The 18,822-nt window shown below is 37.6% G+C and overlaps 1 protein-coding gene across 1 annotated transcript; it reads right to left on the bottom strand.

Moving 5' to 3' along the window:
• Window positions 1-1,029: 1,029 nt before the first annotated feature.
• LOC138318503 (ankyrin repeat and SOCS box protein 3-like) lies at window positions 1,030-18,770 on the bottom strand. The gene is made up of 8 exons (XM_069260929.1): window positions 18,601-18,770; window positions 16,626-16,734; window positions 15,818-15,916; window positions 15,103-15,255; window positions 11,661-11,924; window positions 10,978-11,158; window positions 9,688-10,445; window positions 1,030-7,501 (listed from the first exon to the last, which is right to left on the bottom strand). Exons 1-8 carry the CDS (start codon window positions 18,649-18,651, stop codon window positions 7,266-7,268), a joined length of 1,851 nt encoding a protein of 616 aa, XP_069117030.1. The 5' UTR covers window positions 18,652-18,770; the 3' UTR covers window positions 1,030-7,265.
• Window positions 18,771-18,822: the final 52 nt, after the last annotated feature.

Below are 18,822 nucleotides of genomic sequence, written 5' to 3'. Positions count from 1 at the left end.
TATGCTGGTAAGCTATTCAAATCGCCTTTCGTCCATCTGTCCGCAAACAATTCTTGTTTCTGCTAATTATAATAATGTGCTCGAGATCTATCTCAAATTTTATATGTAGGTTCCGCTAGGATCCTACATGTGTATAAATGTATAGCATTTTGGGACAAATCAGTCAACAAGGTCGCGTGTAGGGCATGCTTTATCCTTAGTTCTCCATATCATATAAGACCCAATTAGCGCCCTGGTTGTTTAGAATTTGAAAAAATGAAAAGGTACATAATAAGACAAGATTATTGCAAACCTATACAGTTTTTTGTAGTCTTGGTCTTTATTTATGCTCAGGCAGTTGAAATTGAGGCCTCAAAACGAGGAGGGCACTTTTAGGGACATGGGCACTTATTGGGTCTAATACGGTATCCATTTTGAAACAAATCCAAACACAACATGGTGAACAGTGGCCATATTGAATTTGGTGTGTGTTACTGCTATGCAGACTATGCATATTCAATATTTTAAATAGGAAAGGGGAAAATGGAGTAAACTGACTGACATTAATCATTCCTTGGTGGGTGCCAAGATCCTTCTGGGATCTCTTTGTTCAATTAAGTATTCCCAATTGGACAAATTGATTCACACAAGACAGCTATTAGAAGGGTAAAATTGGTTGTAATTTCAGCAATCTTCTGCAGTATCCTTCAGCCAAACAGCTTACATTATGGTATACAGTTAAGAATAAGCCAAATGACCAAGTACATTGAGCCTTTTGTTTTGTAACCAACATTTAATATTGGTTAAGTCTGCTTTAGTTGATATTTTCATTGCATAGCATTAATAAATGTCTATGTAAAAGATAAATATTGTGTTGTTATATTTCCTTGTTCATATTATTGTTACACTTTCATGTCCCAAATACAATGGCTATTGTTTCCTGTTCATTGTACATGATTAAATGGATTACAATAGCTTGTCATTAGCATATATATTGGCACACCGAGATATATAGAGTTGCATTTATTGAAATAACAATGTGAAAAGTGATTCTCTTTTAGACATAGCTTTATTACATTTTTCTCAAACAAAGTCAGTTATTATTTGATTGATGTACAAAATCACACATCATACAGTCATTGAGGCATTCAACTTGAATCTGGCACTATAAAGCATAGATAATGAATGGATTCCACATATTTCATTAAAATTGGATAGACAGACAAGCAAATGTACTGAATCACTTGATCCTGTGAAAAGCAGCATCATGTATACTAGATGTATAGTACACAACCATTTTGATTTGACATGGTTGTGTAACAGTAATCTCGACCTCTCCACCTGTAACCTGGATGTTAAACCCATTGACATATACTTAAACATGTAATGTTAATCAATTAGACAACCATTACTACAAGTGAAATTAGCCCTTGATCTTTGACCATGGGCTGCTGTGGTTAAGTGTTATTGCTACCACTACCCCGTTAACACTTGGTAGCTGCTCTGAAGTACTTGCTGTAGTTGTGTTTTCTTGTCCAGGAACTTTCACCCTTAACCCTCAGAATCCACAACAACTGGCACATGTTTAAACTAAACATAGCTGTCAATAAGGCATAAAACCACACAACCTTGATTGCACTACCAAATCATAAAATGTTTTGAACAGAGATGAACAGTCTTGACCTTTGTACCAAGGACCTTGACAATTGAAACTGGCTTCATCTGTCAAAGGAAAATATTTAATAGGGGAAAAACATATCAATACTTGAAGTTGGACCCACTTTTAAATGACTTAAGCTTAAGTCATACATATGAGGCTGATTTATTCACAAAACACAATTTTTTATCACAATTTCATCCACACCGCCAAAACTAATACATGCCCTGAAGTTTGACATAACCATGTACAGCAATTACAAGTTCTACATGTAGCAGTCATATTGAGTCTTTTTGTTATGCACAGCTAATTGGTCTAGGAAAATATTGCAATTTATTGCAAAAGAATGTCTTTCAAATTCATAACATTTCTCTTAAAAATAGCATAAGAATAAATAACGATAAAATGACACATCCATTAACCAACCAATCAATACTGACGTAGTATAGCCATATCTATATATTTACATTTTCACTGCAGTCCCACTATGTAACCTTACCAAGCACAGTTGGCATCCATATCCTCTATGAAATACAGCTGCTTATTATGACTTCATTAGCATTGTGATGTCACAATTGTCGTGCCAGCAATTACAGAAAATAGCTGATTTCATCAAAAAGTTGTAACCAAATGTAAATATAAGCATTGAACGTCTTTCAGTTGGTATTCATAGCCAATATGAATGTCAACAGAACAGAGGCAAATTCAACATGAAGCGCTAGCGAGCTTCATTGAATTTGCCTATGTGCACTTGGCATTCATTTTGGCTATGAATGCCAACTGAAAGCATTCAATGCTTAAATATATCACTTGTATCATACATATAAAAAGACTAAAATCCCAAAGATGAAGAGGGGTCTATCTAGATTTACTATTTCCATAAAAATTTGAATTCTCCATTACTAAATAAGTCTTTAACTTATTTACTTTTGCCTTTTTATTGGTACATGTAAACAAGAGGCCCATGTGCCTTAACGGTCATCTGACTATTAGCACAACACAAATGTAGTCATTTAAAGATTTTAGCATATTTAACCTCTGTGACCTTGAATGAAGATCAAGGTCATTCATTTGAACAAACTTGGTAGCCCTTCAACCCAGCATGTCACAGGCCCAATATCAGGTCTCTAGGCCTCCTAGTTATTCTCAAGGAGTCGTTTAAAGATTTTAACCTTTTTGACCCCCTGTGACCTTGAATGAAGATCAAGGTCATTCATTTGAACAAACTTGGTAGCCCTTCATTCAAGCTTGCTGCAGGCCCAATATGAGTATCCTGGGCCTTTTGGTTCTTGAGAAGAAGTTGTTTAAAGATTTAAGCCTATTTGACCCCTGTGACCTTCAATGAAGATCAAGGTCATTCATTTGAACACACTCAATAGCCCTTCATCCCAGCATGTCAAAGGCCCAATATCAGGTCTTTAGACCTCCTACTCATTCTAAAGAAGTCATTTAAAGATTTAAGCCTATTTGACCTCTGTGACCTCGAATGAAGGTAAAGGTCATTCATTTGAACAAACTTGGTAGCCCTTCATCCCAGCATGCTACATGCCCAATATGAGTTCTTGGGCCTTTTGGTTCTTGAGAAGAAGTCGTTTAAATATTTAAGCCTATTTGACCTCTTTGACCTCGAATGAAGGTAAAAGTCATTCATTTGAACAAACTTGGAAGCCCTTCATCCCAGCATGCTACATGCCCAATATGAGTATCCTGGGCCTTTTGGTTCTTGAGAAGAAGTCGTTTAAAGATTTCAGCCTTTTTGACCCCTGTGACCTTAAATGAAGATCAATGTCATTCATTTGAACAAACTTGATAGCCCTTCATCCTAGCATGTCACAGGCCCAATATCAGGTCTCTAGGCCTCTTAGTTATTCACAAGAAGTTGTTTAAAGGATTTTTAGCCTATTTGACCCTGTGACCTTGAATGAAGGTCAAGGTCATTTATTTAAATAAACTTAGTAGCACTTCATCCCAGCATGCTGCAGGCCCAATATGAATATTCTGGGCCTTTCTGTTCTTGAAAAGAAGTCGTTTAAAGATTTTAGCCTTTTTGACCCCTGTGACCTTGAATGAAGATCAAGGTCATTCATTTGAACAAACTTAGTAGCCCTTCATCCCAGCATACTACATGCCCAATATCAGTACCCTGGGTCTACTGGTTCTTGAGAAGAAGTTGTTTAAAGATTTTAGCCTTTTTGACCCCTGTGACCTTAAATGAAGATCAAGGTCATTCATTTGAACAAACTTGAACTTCATCTAAGTATGTTACGGGATCAATATCAGGTCTCTAAGCCTCTTAGTTATTCACAAGAAGTTGTTTAAAGGATTTTTAGCCTATTTGACCCCTGTGACCTTGAATGAAGGTCAAGGTCATTTATTTGAACAAACTTAGTAGCCCTTCATCCCAGCAAGCTACAGGCCAAATATAAGTGCCCTGGGTCTTCTGGGTCTTGAGAAGAAGTCGTTTAAAGATTTTAGCCTTTTTGACCCCTATGACCTTGAATGAAGGTCAAGGTCATTCATTTGAACAAACTTGGTAGCCCTTTGTCCCAGCATGCTACAGGCCAAATATCAGTACCCTGGGCCTTTCGATTATTGAGAAGAAGTCGTTTGAATGAAAAGTTTACGCACGGCGCACGATGGACGGCGCACGACGACGGACGGTGCATGATGACATTTACCCTTCGGGTCAGATGACCTAAAAATTCTATGCACATGCAGATAGTGAGTAGATAACTAAATTAATATTGAATCCTTATAAAGTTATAATGACCACGGATATGTGTATATCTCGGCCACAACCAAAGAAATGACAGTCAATGGTGTTTGGATAACAAGAGGCCCAAGGGCCTTAACGGTCATCTGACTATCTTGGCAATAGCTTTATAGGAAAATAATTAGATATGGTGTCATGGTAGCCATCTTCAATCTGGGATCAACCAGAGATATAACAACACTTTGACAAGATCATATCAGCCGCATTTCATGTTTCAAGTTTCAGTTAAATTGCACTGGTAGAACTTGAGAAGAAGTTCAAAATGTGTTTTCAAGATGGCATCTGTGGCAGCCATCTTGGATCATCTGTGGCAGCCATCTTGGATTTTGGATTGACATAAAATATAACAACACTTGGTCGGGACCATGTCAGGATCATTTCATGCAGGTTTCAGCTTAATCACACTGGTAGAACTTCAGAAGAAGTTCAAAATTCAAGATTTTGGAATATTTGACTCTCGTGACTTTGAAAGTAGGTCAAGGTCATTCATTTCCACAACTTTGATAGCCCTTTATCTCAGCATGCTACTGACTAAATATGAATACCCTGGACCTTTCGGCTAATTAAAAGGTGTAGTTAAAAGATTTTAGCTTAATTGACCCGTGACCTTGAAAGAAGGTCAAAGTCATTCATTTTTATAACTATGGTAACCCTGCATCCCAGCTTGCCACCAGCAAAATATGAGTACCCTGGATTTTGGGTTAGTTAACAAAAATCGTTCAAAGAATTTAGCCTATTTGACCCCTGTAACCTTGAAAGAACGTCAAGGTCATTAATTTTCACAACTTTGGTAGCCCTTCATCCCAGCATGCTACAGGCCAAATATGAGTACCCTGAACCTTTCAGTTAGTTAGAAAAAGTCATTCAAAGATTTTAGTCTATTTGACTCCTATGACCTTGAAAGTAGGTCAAGGTCATTCATTTTCACAACTTTGGTAGCCCTTCATCCCAGCATGCTACAGGCCAAATATGAGTACCCTGGACCTTTCGGTTAGTTAGAAGAAGTCGTTCAAAGATTTTAGCCTATTTGACCCCCGGTGACCTTGACAGTACGTCAAGGTCATTAATTTTCACAACTTTTGTAGCCCTTCATCCCAGCATGCTACAGGCCAAATATGAGTACCCTGGACCTTTTGGTTAGTTAGAAGAAGTCGTTCAAAGATTTTAGCCTATTTGACCCCTGTGACCTTAAAAGTAGGTCAAGGTCATTTATTTTCACAACTTAGGTAGTCCTTCATCCCAGCATGCTACAGGCCAAATATGAGTACCCTGGATATTTCGGTTAGTTAGAAAAAGTCTTTCAAAGATTTTAGCCGTTTTGACCCCCGGTGACCTTGACAATAAGTCAAGGTCATTAAGTTTCACAACTTTTGTAGCCCTTCATCCCAGCATGCTACAGGCCAAATATGAGTACCCTGGACCTTTTGGTTAGTTTGAAGAAGTCGTTCAAAGATTTTAGCCTATTTGACCCCTGTGACCTTGAAAGTAGATCAAGGTCATTTATTTTCACAACTTTGGTAGCCCTTCATCCCAGCATGCTACAGGCCAAATATGAGTACCCTGGACCTTTCGGTTAGTTAGAAGAAGTCGTTCAAAGATTTTAGCCTATTTGACCCCTGTGACCTTGAAAGTAGGTCAAGGTCATTTATTTTCACAAGGTTAGTTAGAAGAAGTCGTTCAAAGATTTTAGCCTATTTGACCCCAGGTGACCTTGACAGTACGTCAAGGTCATTAATTTTCACAACTTTTATAGCCCTTCATCCCAGCATGCTACAGGCCAAATATGAGTACCCTGGACCTTTTGGTTAGTTAGAAGAAGTCGTTCAAAGATTTTAGCCTATTTGACCCCTGTGACCTTGAAAGTAGGTCAAGGTCATTTATTTTCACAACTTTGATAGCCCTTCATCCAAGTATGCTACAGGCCAAATATGAGTACTTTGGGCCTTACGGTTATTGAGAAGAAGTTGTTTGAATGAAAAGTTTACGCACGGCGCACGGCGGACGGCGGACGGCGCACGACGACGGACGGTGCATGATGACTATAGGTCATCCTGACCCTTTGGGTCAGATGACCTAAAAATTTAAAACAAAGATTCCTTAGATTCTTAATACCGTATTCACCATAATTAGCGTAACCCCCATAAGTGCCCCGCCCCTCTTCTGAAGGAGTTGAAGTATATAAATGCCCCCATCCTATGGACTTAACAATGTTTAACAACTGTATGATGATTATAACATATCAACACTGTATCCCATATCTAATCCATGAAATTTGTGTTATGGCATGTGTATAAACTTGAGTCTTTCACATATGAATCACAGAGCAATTCTATTTTTAAGCACCCAGGGTGCTAATTACAGCGAATACAGCACAGTATAAAAAGTGAAAATATCTGGCCAAAATGGAGGAATATGAGTCTGATATGGGCTGCCTTTGAATGTCAAAATCAAGACCCACATGGGAAAGTTGTAAGGTAATTGCCATAGACTAATGGTTTATCTTCAGATACGTACTTGCATTCATTGCCCTTCACTATCCAAAACCTATAACATGACTATAATTATTCATCAGACGAAAATCACAGACAGACCCATCAAACTTATGATCTCTCCATACCATATATATAAATTATTGAGAGCTTTTTATACATTCAATAATATTTTATAAAAGATTTCATCAACACATGCTGGTTTATCAATAAATAAAATAATAATTTATGGTAGACTACTTTCTTACAGAAAAATTAAAAAAAATTAACATGACTTCAAAAATGTTCATAAAATGTACTTTTACATGTAAATTTCATTGTTAAAAATATTGCAATAGTTTTGCCACATCTCTGAATATGACTATCTCTATCCTTGCTCAGTCTCAATATCTTGGATGATTGCCTTTTCCTTGATTGTGAGGTACTTGAGCGAGTCTTGAACGATTTCACTAACATGAGTACCGTACTCCATGAAAAGAAGATACTCATGAAGTATAGAAGGCACAGGTAGACTACAGACACTTGACTTGTTGTAACATCCTGATGTTGCAAACTGCTGGACAACTCTCTTACGGCAAGCATGCGCCAAGGTCCCACTGGAATCTATAAGGTAAGATAGGTTTTTAAAAGTCAAGCTTCATATATATTGTTGTATATTTTATCATGTATTACAACTTTTTAATACCTTAAGACCCTGTCCCACTGGCGTTTAGGAAGATTTGCGAATGCATTGCGCACAAAATTGGCTGATATTTGCTGAGCATACGCAATATTCGTAAAACGAACTTGTATCTGTCGTCCAACATCCGCACATGTCCGTAATTATCCGCAAAGGCGTGTTTTTCCATTCCCAGGATTTCTGACCTGCACAAAATTTTGATAGCGGAAATCATTCGCATTAGATACGCTATTGGCTCGTAATGTATACTCAATACATGCTTATTATATGCACTGTATATCCGCTGTTATTCGTTGATATCCGCAACTGACAGGGTTTCACGGCTTTATAGCAAACTGGGACAGTGTGTAAAACGAATATATAGCGTACCTATCACGTTGACATCACGAATCAAAATAATTTGTAGCGAATGTATATTGAGTTCAGCGTTTGTATTGCGTCTGTTTTGCATTTGATTTGAGAATAATTTGCGAATGTATAACAAACGTGTTGCGTAAACCAAAACTACTGTATAAATATGGCAAAAATCGACATATTTATCTATTATTTCCAGTCCGTCGAGAAGTACAGGTGTAATAATGGTTCCTCGGCAATAATACCAATGCAACATAACAATGGTATCAACAACATATCAAGGATTTATAAGTGAGAAGGATTCGTGACTGTCTCTTTACACTACTAAACACCACACGAGACGCCTATGAACCGGGAATAAAAACCGTTTTTCTCAACAAATACTTGTCTTATCAAGTCAAACGAAACACCAATGTAAAGTTTATTAAATTTTACAACGTTTATCACTTGCTTTAAGGACGGAAGATTTAGAAGATATGTCTTAAATTTTCGTTAAAAAGTACGACAGCTCATGAAATGACGGCCCCGCTTCAGAAAGTAAGACGGTAACCCTCGCACCCGCAAGCTACATCAAAGGCTGCGCCGGCAGATATCAAAGGAAAACGGTCGTCGCCCAACGTCACGGTCAGTGCACAAACACAAAAGCTCCTACGTTGTACTCCCCCAAAACCCAGTGTGACTTATCCTTCTCATATACGTCCTTGGTGTCAATAAAATTGTTTGTAGTCAATGATATTAATTCAAAGACATAAAAGAAAAAGTGTTTTGCTTTGATTTGAATTTGAAGCAGACTGGACCTTCTTTGTATCTGGAGGATGTAGGATGAAAGTTGCAGCTTGCTTATCTTTGTAGCAGTCGTGTTGTTGTGAAAAGCGATATCCAAAGGCCTGAGTGCGCTTCTTTTCCTACCGTAATTCAGATGCCCAACATGCGCAATACAACCATTCTTTCCGCTACATCTACGCAATGCATTATTAATAGATTCGTAATATTTCCATAACAATCGCAATACTTCCTATCTGTTTCCTCAATTTATGCCTTATATATTCGTTATTGTTTGTTACGTATCCGCATTGTTGGATAATCATACCGATTGTACCCCACACGGGAGAGCATCCGTTATCGTATTCGTTTTTATTCGTGAAATATCCGCATTTGTTCGTAATAAATTCGCAGAATGTTATTAACATATCCGTAATTTATACTTGAAAATTTGTTTTTTTTAAGCCAATTTTGTTGCGGATGACAACGAACGGCCAAAATTTATAAACTAAACTCATCCGTAATTAATCCGCTTTTCAGTGGGACCGGGCCTTAAGAGAGGATACTTTTTCTGATTTTTCATTAAAATTTCAAATCCAATGTTTTTCTGTAGCATTTGTTTGAATTCTTTATGCAAGTCATTTGACAAAAACTTCATTGTAAAATCGCACTGCATGAACAATGGTTTTCTTGTAGTGTAAAACATGGTCATTGAGTAAATATAAAATTCGAAATCACAATTCAGAACTTCATCAACTAGAGAAATAGCATTTAGGTATTTTTTTTATCTTTCTTTTTAATTGATTTTGTTGCATAAATAAGAATTCTTCCGTAATTACAAAACTGATTGAAAATAAAACTGTCCATCAGGAAAGTTTCCATAAATTTCTACAGAATTTTTCAATGAAGATGAAAACCCTAGGATTGCTGCTGATAATAGGGGTCTCCTCAACCATAAAGTGTACAAGACTTTCCAAAGCTCACTTTAAATTACCTTCCATCTTTTTCAGTAGTCTGTCTGCCTTGAAGTACCTGGCTATGTCCCACATTTGTCCATCTAGAGACACATTACATGTAAAACACAATAGTAAAACAATCAGAGGAAATAAATTGGACCACTCCATCAAATCCTCGAGCACATGGTATAGATTGAATATGATGTCATCGTTGACACCGATAAGAGCACTGAAACAAGACTGCACCTCGGCTCCAGCCATAAGTAAAGGAATCAGATATTTGCCAAACAAATTCCGTCTTGTTTCCATGTCAATCACAATAAGGTTAGGCATCATGTCATTTCTCAGTGCCAACAGTATAGACAAGTTCCCCCCTACACGTTTATGGTAAATGTTCGGATTAGCACCATATTTCAGCAGAAGCAGAAACAAATCAAAGTCTGCTTTTGATAGAGCAGAAACCAAGGGAGGTAACTCTTGTGGATTCTGTATATTGCATGGAAGACCAGCACGGAGAAGGAATTCAATTCCCTGGCTAGGCCAGCTTTCCTCCACCTGACAAAGCACTGAGGCACTCGTATCATACTGTAACACATTGAAGAGTAATTGATTGTCCGTCTCAAACAAGTCCTGATTCAACGGAAGAAATGCTTTTACATTCATTCCTGCAGCTATTAGGATTTCTAGGCAGGTAGTGTTTTTCAGTTTCAGACCAAGTATTAAAGGATGCATCATAGTTTCCACTGAATTGAAAAGAGATTCTTGTCTCGTCACTGGTAACACGAGCTGGAGGCACCTGTCAGTAAAAATGTTTATACCTAAATAAACTGTGTGTATACAGAATCAAAATACATGTCAATGGCTACCACACTAATTATTGCATTATAGAATTTAGATTAAACAAGAGCTGTTGGTGAACAGCAAAGCTCGCCTATATATAAGTTGATGTTCAAGTATTTACTATTTAAAAATATCAACAGAAACAGAAACTTGCTCAAAAACTTTAACGTGAAATGGCCGCCAACGCTGACGCTGACGCCGGGGTGACAACATTAGCTCCCCCTATTCTTCGAATAGCGAGCTAAAAAGTTCAATTATTTGGTATACCACAAGATGTTTTCTGATGAAATATTAATTTACAATTTACAGTCAAGACAAAGTTTGAAGAGGTAAATGAGAACAAGGTAAATTTTATCTTGTTTGTTTATCTAAATTATCTTAAAATGGTATGAAAATTTTTAAAATCATATTCAAAATATCCACCAACATTTTCGTAACACACTTCATGTTTCTAAGCAACCTCAGCAATTATAATGATTTATTCATACCTTGGTCTATCCTTATAGATGGCAAAGTGAGCGGCGACAGCGTTGAGGTCGTTAACAGGAATGTTGGGGTCAGCACCATGACTAAGGAGTAGACGTATACAGTCCTCGTGGCCTTCCTGTGACGCTATCAGTAGTGGGGTGGCATGGTCGTGAGTGGTTTTATTCACAAGGTCCATTTGTCCTAGAAAAACCAGACAATGTGTAAAGTATGATCAAAGATCTACACGAGTATGTAATATTATATGTTACTGAGGGGGTATATAGATCCAGGGTTAACTGGAATAAAAACATTCATATTACTTTTTCAAGGTAATTTTAGGTCATATATACTGTAAAACATCCTCATTTCACACTGACTTTATAATTTTGTGTTTTGATACCTCACACAGTCACCTTTTCACAGTGATTTAATATAGTAACTCACAGTTAGAATGTTCTATTTCACTGGTACAGTGTAATTCAATCTTTTTGAGGAATATTTCATTTTTGTCAATGCTGTTGGTACAATATGAGCATTCTCTTTTATTTCTAATTCCATGCAATTAATGTGTGTTGAATTATGTATTTGCAATTTAAGAACCAAACTATATACCAGCGGAAGGAAATGCTAAATTTCCCCCATCTTATGGTAGGGTCTGAAACCAGAAATAGGTATTAATAATCATGTTAAAATAATATGTTACCCTTTTCACTGGCCGTTTGTAGGAGAATTTGCAGGCAGTCTTTGTGTCCAAACTGTGAAGCTAGGAATATTGGTGTGATATCCACATCAGCAAACATATCCAGTCTGGCGCCATGTTTGATGAGATAGTCCAGAATGTGGGTGAAGCCCCGCTCAGCAGCTGTGTGTAGGGGTGTGAACCCTGTGTAGTTCTGATAATTTATCCTCACAACGGCACCCTTCCTCATCAGAAGTGTTACACACTCAAAACTCTCCGCACCCGTAGCTATAACGGAAAGGTTACATAGATAACATTACTCCTGTAAAAGTACAGATCTATTTTGTATTAGTAAAGGTCGTTTGGACTGTGAAGGAAAGCTGGAGCATACCAATAAAAACATGGTCCTATAGTTAGTGACAGTACCATATGTGAGTTTTGAATTTGTAACCCAGAGATTGAGGGCTATAATGGACTGGTAGAACACCTTAACCACTTGGTAACCACCTAAACGTACAGATAAATATCTTGTACCTGATGTGAGTTTTGTAACCCAGAGGTTGAGGGCTATAATGGACTGGTAGAACACCTTAACCACTTGGTAACCACCGAAACGTACAGATAAACTGTGTTATCTTGTACCTGATGTGAGTTTTGTAACCCAGAGGTTGAGGGCTATAGTGGACTGGTAGAACACCTTAACCACTTGGTAACAACCTAAACGTACAGATAAACTGTGTTATCTTGTACCTGATGTGAGTTTTATAACCCAGAGGTTGAGGGCTATAATGGACTGGTAGAACACCTTAACCACTTGGTAAACACTTAAACGTACAGATAAACTGTGTTATCTTGTACCTGATGTGAGTTTTGTAACCCAGAGGTTGAGGGCTATAGTGGACTGGTAGAACACCTTAACTACTTGGTAACCACCGAAACGTACAGATGAATGTGTTATCTTGTACCTGATGCGAGTTTTGTAACCCAGAGGTTGAGGGCTATAGTGGACTGGTAGAACACCTTAACCACTTAGTAACAACCTAAACGTACAGATGAATGTGTTATCTTGTACCTGATGTGAGTTTTGTAACCCAGAGGTTGAGGGCTATAGTGGACTGGTAGAACACCTTAACCACTTGGTAACCACCGAAACGTACAGATAAACTGTGTTATCTTGTACCTGATGCGAGTTTTGTAACCCAGAGATTGAGAGCTATAAAGGACTGGTAGAACACCTAAACCACTTGGTAACCACCTAAACGTACAAATAAATATCTTGTACCTGATGTGAGTTTTGTAACCCAGAGGTTGAGGGCTATAGTGGACTGGTAGAACACCTTAACCACTTGGTAACCACCTAAACGTACAGATAAATATCTTGTACCTGATGTGAGTTTTGTAACCCAGAGGTTGAGGGCTATAATGGACTGGTAGAACACCTTAACCACTTGGTAACCACCTAAACGTACAGATAAATATCTTGTACCTGATGTGAGTTTTATAACCCAGAGGTTGAGGGCTATAGTGGACTGGTAGAACACCTTAACCACTTGGTAACCACCGAAACGTACAGATAAACTGTGTTATCTTGTACCTGATGTGAGTTTTATAACCCAGAGGTTGAGGGCTATAGTGGACTGGTAGAACACCTTAACCACTTAGTAACAACCTAAACGTACAGATAAACTGTGTTATCTTGTACCTGATGTGAGTTTTATAACCCAGAGGTTGAGGGCTATAATGGACTGGTAGAACACCTTAACCACTTGGTAACCACCGAAACGTACAGATAAACTGTGTTATCTTGTACCTGATGTGAGTTTTATAACCCAGAGGTTGAGGGCTATAGTGGACTGGTAGAACACCTTAACCACTTGGTAACCACCGAAACGTACAGATAAACTGTGTTATCTTGTACCTGATGTGAGTTTTATAACCCAGAGGTTGAGGGCTATAATGGACTGGTAGAACACCTTAACCACTTGGTAAACACTTAAACGTACAGATAAACTGTGTTATCTTGTACCTGATGTGAGTTTTGTAACCCAGAGGTTGAGGGCTATAGTGGACTGGTAGAACACCTTAACTACTTGGTAACCACCGAAACGTACAGATGAATGTGTTATCTTGTACCTGATGCGAGTTTTGTAACCCAGAGGTTGAGGGCTATAGTGGACTGGTAGAACACCTTAACCACTTAGTAACAACCTAAACGTACAGATAAATGTGTTATCTTGTACCTGATGTGAGTTTTGTAACCCAGAGGTTGAGGGCTATAATGGACTGGTAGAACACCTTAACCACTTGGTAACCACCTAAACGTACAGATAAACTGTGTTATCTTGTACCTGATGTGAGTTTTTGTAACCCAGAGGTTGAGGGCTATAATGGACTGGTAGAACACCTTAACCACTTGGTAACCACCTAAACGTACAGATAAATATCTTGTACCTGATGTGAGTTTTGTAACCCAGAGGTTGAGGGCTATAGTGGACTGGTAGAACACCTTAACCACTTGGTAACCACCTAAACGTACAGATAAATATCTTGTACCTGATGTGAGTTTTGTAACCCAGAGGTTGAGGGCTATAATGGACTGGTAGAACACCTTAACCACTTGGTAACCACCTAAACGTACAGATAAACTGTGTTATCTTGTACCTGATGTGAAACGATACCCAGAGCTCGAGGTTGAGGGCTATATTGGACTGGTAGAACACCTTAACCACTTAGTAACAACCTAAACGTACAGATGAATGTGTTATCTTGTACCTGATGTGAGTTTCGTAACCCAGTGGTTGAGAGCTATAATGGACTGGTAGAACACCTTAACCACTTGGTAACCACCGAAACGTACAGATAAACTGTGTTATCTTGTACCTGATGTGAGTTTTATAACCCAGAGGTTGAGGGCTATAATGGACTGGTAGAACACCTTAACCACTTGGTAACCACCGAAACGTACAGATAAACTGTGTTATCTTGTACCTGATGTGAGTTTTGTAACCCAGAGGTTGAGGGCTATAATGGACTGGTAGAACACCTTAACCACTTGGTAACCACCTAAACGTACAGATAAATATCTTGTACCTGATGTGAGTTTTGTAACCCAGAGGTTGAGAGCTATAATGGACTGGTAGAACACCTTAACCACTTGGTAACCACCTAACCATACAGATAAAATGTGCTATCTTGTGTCCTCCACATGGTGTCCTATATAAAAAAAGAGCGCTTTTTCATCCATTTTAAAAAATACATTTAATAACTGATGATAAATAATGGGCTATTGGTAAATCTATTTTCAAATTTAATTTTAGATAAAATTAAGTTCCCAGTAAAAGTTTCACTTTTTCGTTTACTGATCATGCAACCTAAAATGACACCAGACTAAAAAGTCATTACTGTATCACATATACATTATAATAACAAAATACAGTGTGAATCCTTTGATTATTACATTACTTACCTTCCCACAAAGGTGTATATCCCTCTCTGGTTTCCGCTGTAGGGTCAGCATCACAGTCCAATAATGTTCGGACACACTCAAAGTGACCCCCTCGGGCAGCTAAGATCAGAGCTGTCTCATCTTCAAACGTTCTCCATTCAGGATCAACCACGTCTGAATGTAAAATTTTGAAGCTGTATTTTTTTTCTCCATATTAAAACAATTCTATCTAAATTGAAAGCTATATAAAAGAGAATTTCAAGAGGTTTTATTTGCTTTATAAAATCAAAAACTTTCATATTGAAATATAAAGTCACAGAATTGCTTGTCTTAATATTCCAATTCCGCATTTACATATTACAGAGTTATCTGCCCTTCTGGGTAGGTATATTGATTGTGACGTCATGTGTTTGGCAGCGCAACATCATAATTTTTAGAGAAAACAATGCAATTTTCACTCACAAAACAAAAATGTCACAATAGATACCTATTGTTAAGGGAGGTAACTCTATGATATGCAAAGACAGAATGTAAAGATTTAAGACAGAACTATTTGAAATCCATCAATATGTATCCATGTATATCTATGTAAATATTCCTGTCTATGAGGTGAAAATACAAAATGTTCAGAAAAATAAGTCATTTTCTAAAGTGTATAAAGATATCTAGATTATTGATTTAGTATAGAAACCAGACCTAGACCATAGTTACATCATCAGTACTGTAAATCACTAACCCTGGCGTAGAAGGAACTCTAAACAGCCCGACTGTCCATGGAAGGCAGCTTCATGAATCGGTGTCCAACCTCTATTGTCTCTCACATCCACTGGTTTCCCTATAAATAAACAGGATGGATGTCTTAATAATTTGAGGCTCAAAAATCCAAGGCCCAAATTTATTAACATTCCTTAACTTTATGGAATGTTATCCCTATAGGAAAGCATTAAAGAAACTAAGGAAAGCTCCTTAACTTTATAATGAATATATATATATATATGTATCCAGCCTACTATACATTTCAGCCGGGTACGAAATGGTGCCCACGTATCATAATGAAGCTCGAGCACTGCCCCAGAAAATCACTCAGACACAATTTTCTATACTTTGCAGGTTTCTAACTATTTTAAGCGTATACATGCATTAATATATAATGACCATTCTGAATATGTACTTGATCACTCATAACACATCAAATTCAATTCATAGCTTGTAAACTTCTGTATGCTTTCCTATGGGGAATTGAAGTATACAAATTCCATTATCTAAGGAATGTTGATGAAACTGTGCCCAGTCATATCAAAGTTCATTGGAAAAATAACTTGATATTGCAATATCAATCCAAATTTCTAACAGCTGAGAATACATATAAAATCAAACAGTGATCTAGATCCATTATATTCACCTTGAACTTGACCTAGCTCTGTCTTAGTGGCTAAATAACAATAACTTTTGAAAACTTCTTGGGATGAGGTTGTGTTTACATCTTTGGATGTACTGTATAACTAATCACATGCATTTCGACATGCCCAGCCTATTATACCCACCATGCCATACTAGGTCCTGGACACGGCCCAAGTCTCCCATACGGGCAGCCATACCGACTGATGAACAAGTGTCTGTGTAAGATTCTGTGAAGTCCATGATTATTCTTCCCTGAAAAACCAAATTTAAATCTAAATATAGCTATAGATCTGTGTTAATTTTTTGAGTGTGCAGAACAACTCATACAAGTATGATATCAAACTATCTTTCACTTCCATGTAGCAAGAGATCCTAGGGCCAGATGGAAGACCAGCTAATTATAAGGTTCTTTTGTCACCAGGATCAAAGAAGATATTGATTGTCATCGAACAGTCCCATAAGAAGAAAGGTGTAATGAAACTTAATAAGCATATATGACAGAAAGATTGCAAAATATGAAGCACTGTTGAGGAAATGCAGGGAAAGGAACTGGCAGGCCTGGCAGGTGTTGAGGTACCTGGTTGAGGTTGGATGAATCTCAGTCTATGGGAAGAATGATTATATCTGCAATTAAGGTTTGTCAGGCAAGACCAGAAGAAGTCTGGTCAGCAGTGCTGAGGATGGCCAAGGTAGCAGAAAGATCTTCATGCTAAAACTGCAATGTATAGTGTTGATAAAGGACACCAGTATATAGCTGGACACATCACTAGGGACCCTCATCCTAAAAGTCAGTGTATCGAGCATGGGGTCAAAACTTGAGAGATGATCTTGGCTGATAACGTTGTTATGGTGCTGCAAAGTATAGCTGAACATCCATGGCCATCATCATTGCATATAGTGACACTATCATCACTAGGGACACCTCATAAGAGCTAGGGTTCCAAGCATGGGGTCGAAACTTGCAATGGGATATGGCCTCAGCTGATAACGTTGTTCTGACTCACTTGTGCGGCAGCTAGCTAGAGTATATATATCTGCACTCCAACCATCATTGTGCAGTGACTGATCATCAGATTTACTATGGATCCTCATTCTCAGATTGTACAAAGCAAAGCATTATATGCTGCAGCATACCACCACACCAGCAACTACGGCAAGCTATATATTTATAATTGAAAATCGAAGCTCTGTTCCGGTAACATGTACATAAGCAAAACTACATATTGAGATCAATGACTTGCAGGCATGGATGGCTAAAATTTTTTCGTACTTCCGGTTTTACCTGCGTTGCCCCGGTACTGCTCTCCCAAGTAAATATATATTTTAACTAATGCAAATTCATAACAGGAGAAATGAAACATTTTTCATTATTTTTTTAAATGATAATAATATCACTTTGAAAATTAAAAGCTATGATATATGTAGTCAAAATATCTTCCAAGCGAAGATGAGCACAAGGAAACATGACGTCACATCACGTCAACAAATGGCGCGAAATCATAGGATTCACATACGCGGCACTCCAGGCCTTGCATGGACACAGAGAAATCTGAATCTTTGAGTTCATTTCTTTGGGTTTATGCTAGACATTTATTATATCATATACTTCTATAGTTTGAAGTACGTCCTTTTATTTCTAAATTGTGTCTTCAACATGAAATAGAAAATAAAATACACAAGTAGAGCTTCGCTCTTCCCATGCCGTGCATGATTCATATAAGCAATAATAGTGAAACAAGGATTCCACAGGTTTTTAGTTGGAGAGTTTGGTTTTGCTTTTCTGGTTTCAGTGTAAAGCTGATTGATATATAAATCTAGATCTAGTTTTAAAAAACAGATCTATGATGAACAAATTAAAAAATATATTATACACAAGGATTTAGAAGTCATGTACACATTCTATAGCAAATATTTTCATACAAAGCCAGAAGATAATTTGGAAATTATTCTCACAATAATGCTCAAATCGGATTGCTTTTTTCTTTATAACAATAAGTACTATGTTATCTTATTTAAACATAAGTATACGCCTGATGACAGTGATGTACTGTAGTATAGGAACTTGCAAGCAAGCACTTTCTAAAAAGGATTGTACTTCACAACACTGGCCTTACTCACAGAATGTATTTTGGAATGAAAGGAACTGTTGGAACTTTGCTGATTATCCATACTAAAAGTAGCGGGATCCCGATGACTTGAAAACGATAATCATTGCCGATTTTTTGCATCGTTTGCAAAAGCTATACCTATCTCTGTTTCCTTCAAGCATGGTTTATTATTGTGTTTCAATGAACCAATCCAAGAGATTTGATTGGCCAAAATTATAAGATCTCAATTTGC

The sequence above is a fragment of the Argopecten irradians genome, chromosome 3, assembly GCF_041381155.1.
Source record: "Argopecten irradians isolate NY chromosome 3, Ai_NY, whole genome shotgun sequence".
Classification (NCBI taxonomy): Eukaryota; Metazoa; Mollusca; class Bivalvia; order Pectinida; family Pectinidae; genus Argopecten; species Argopecten irradians.
This window is presented reverse-complemented; position numbering and strand designations above follow the sequence as displayed.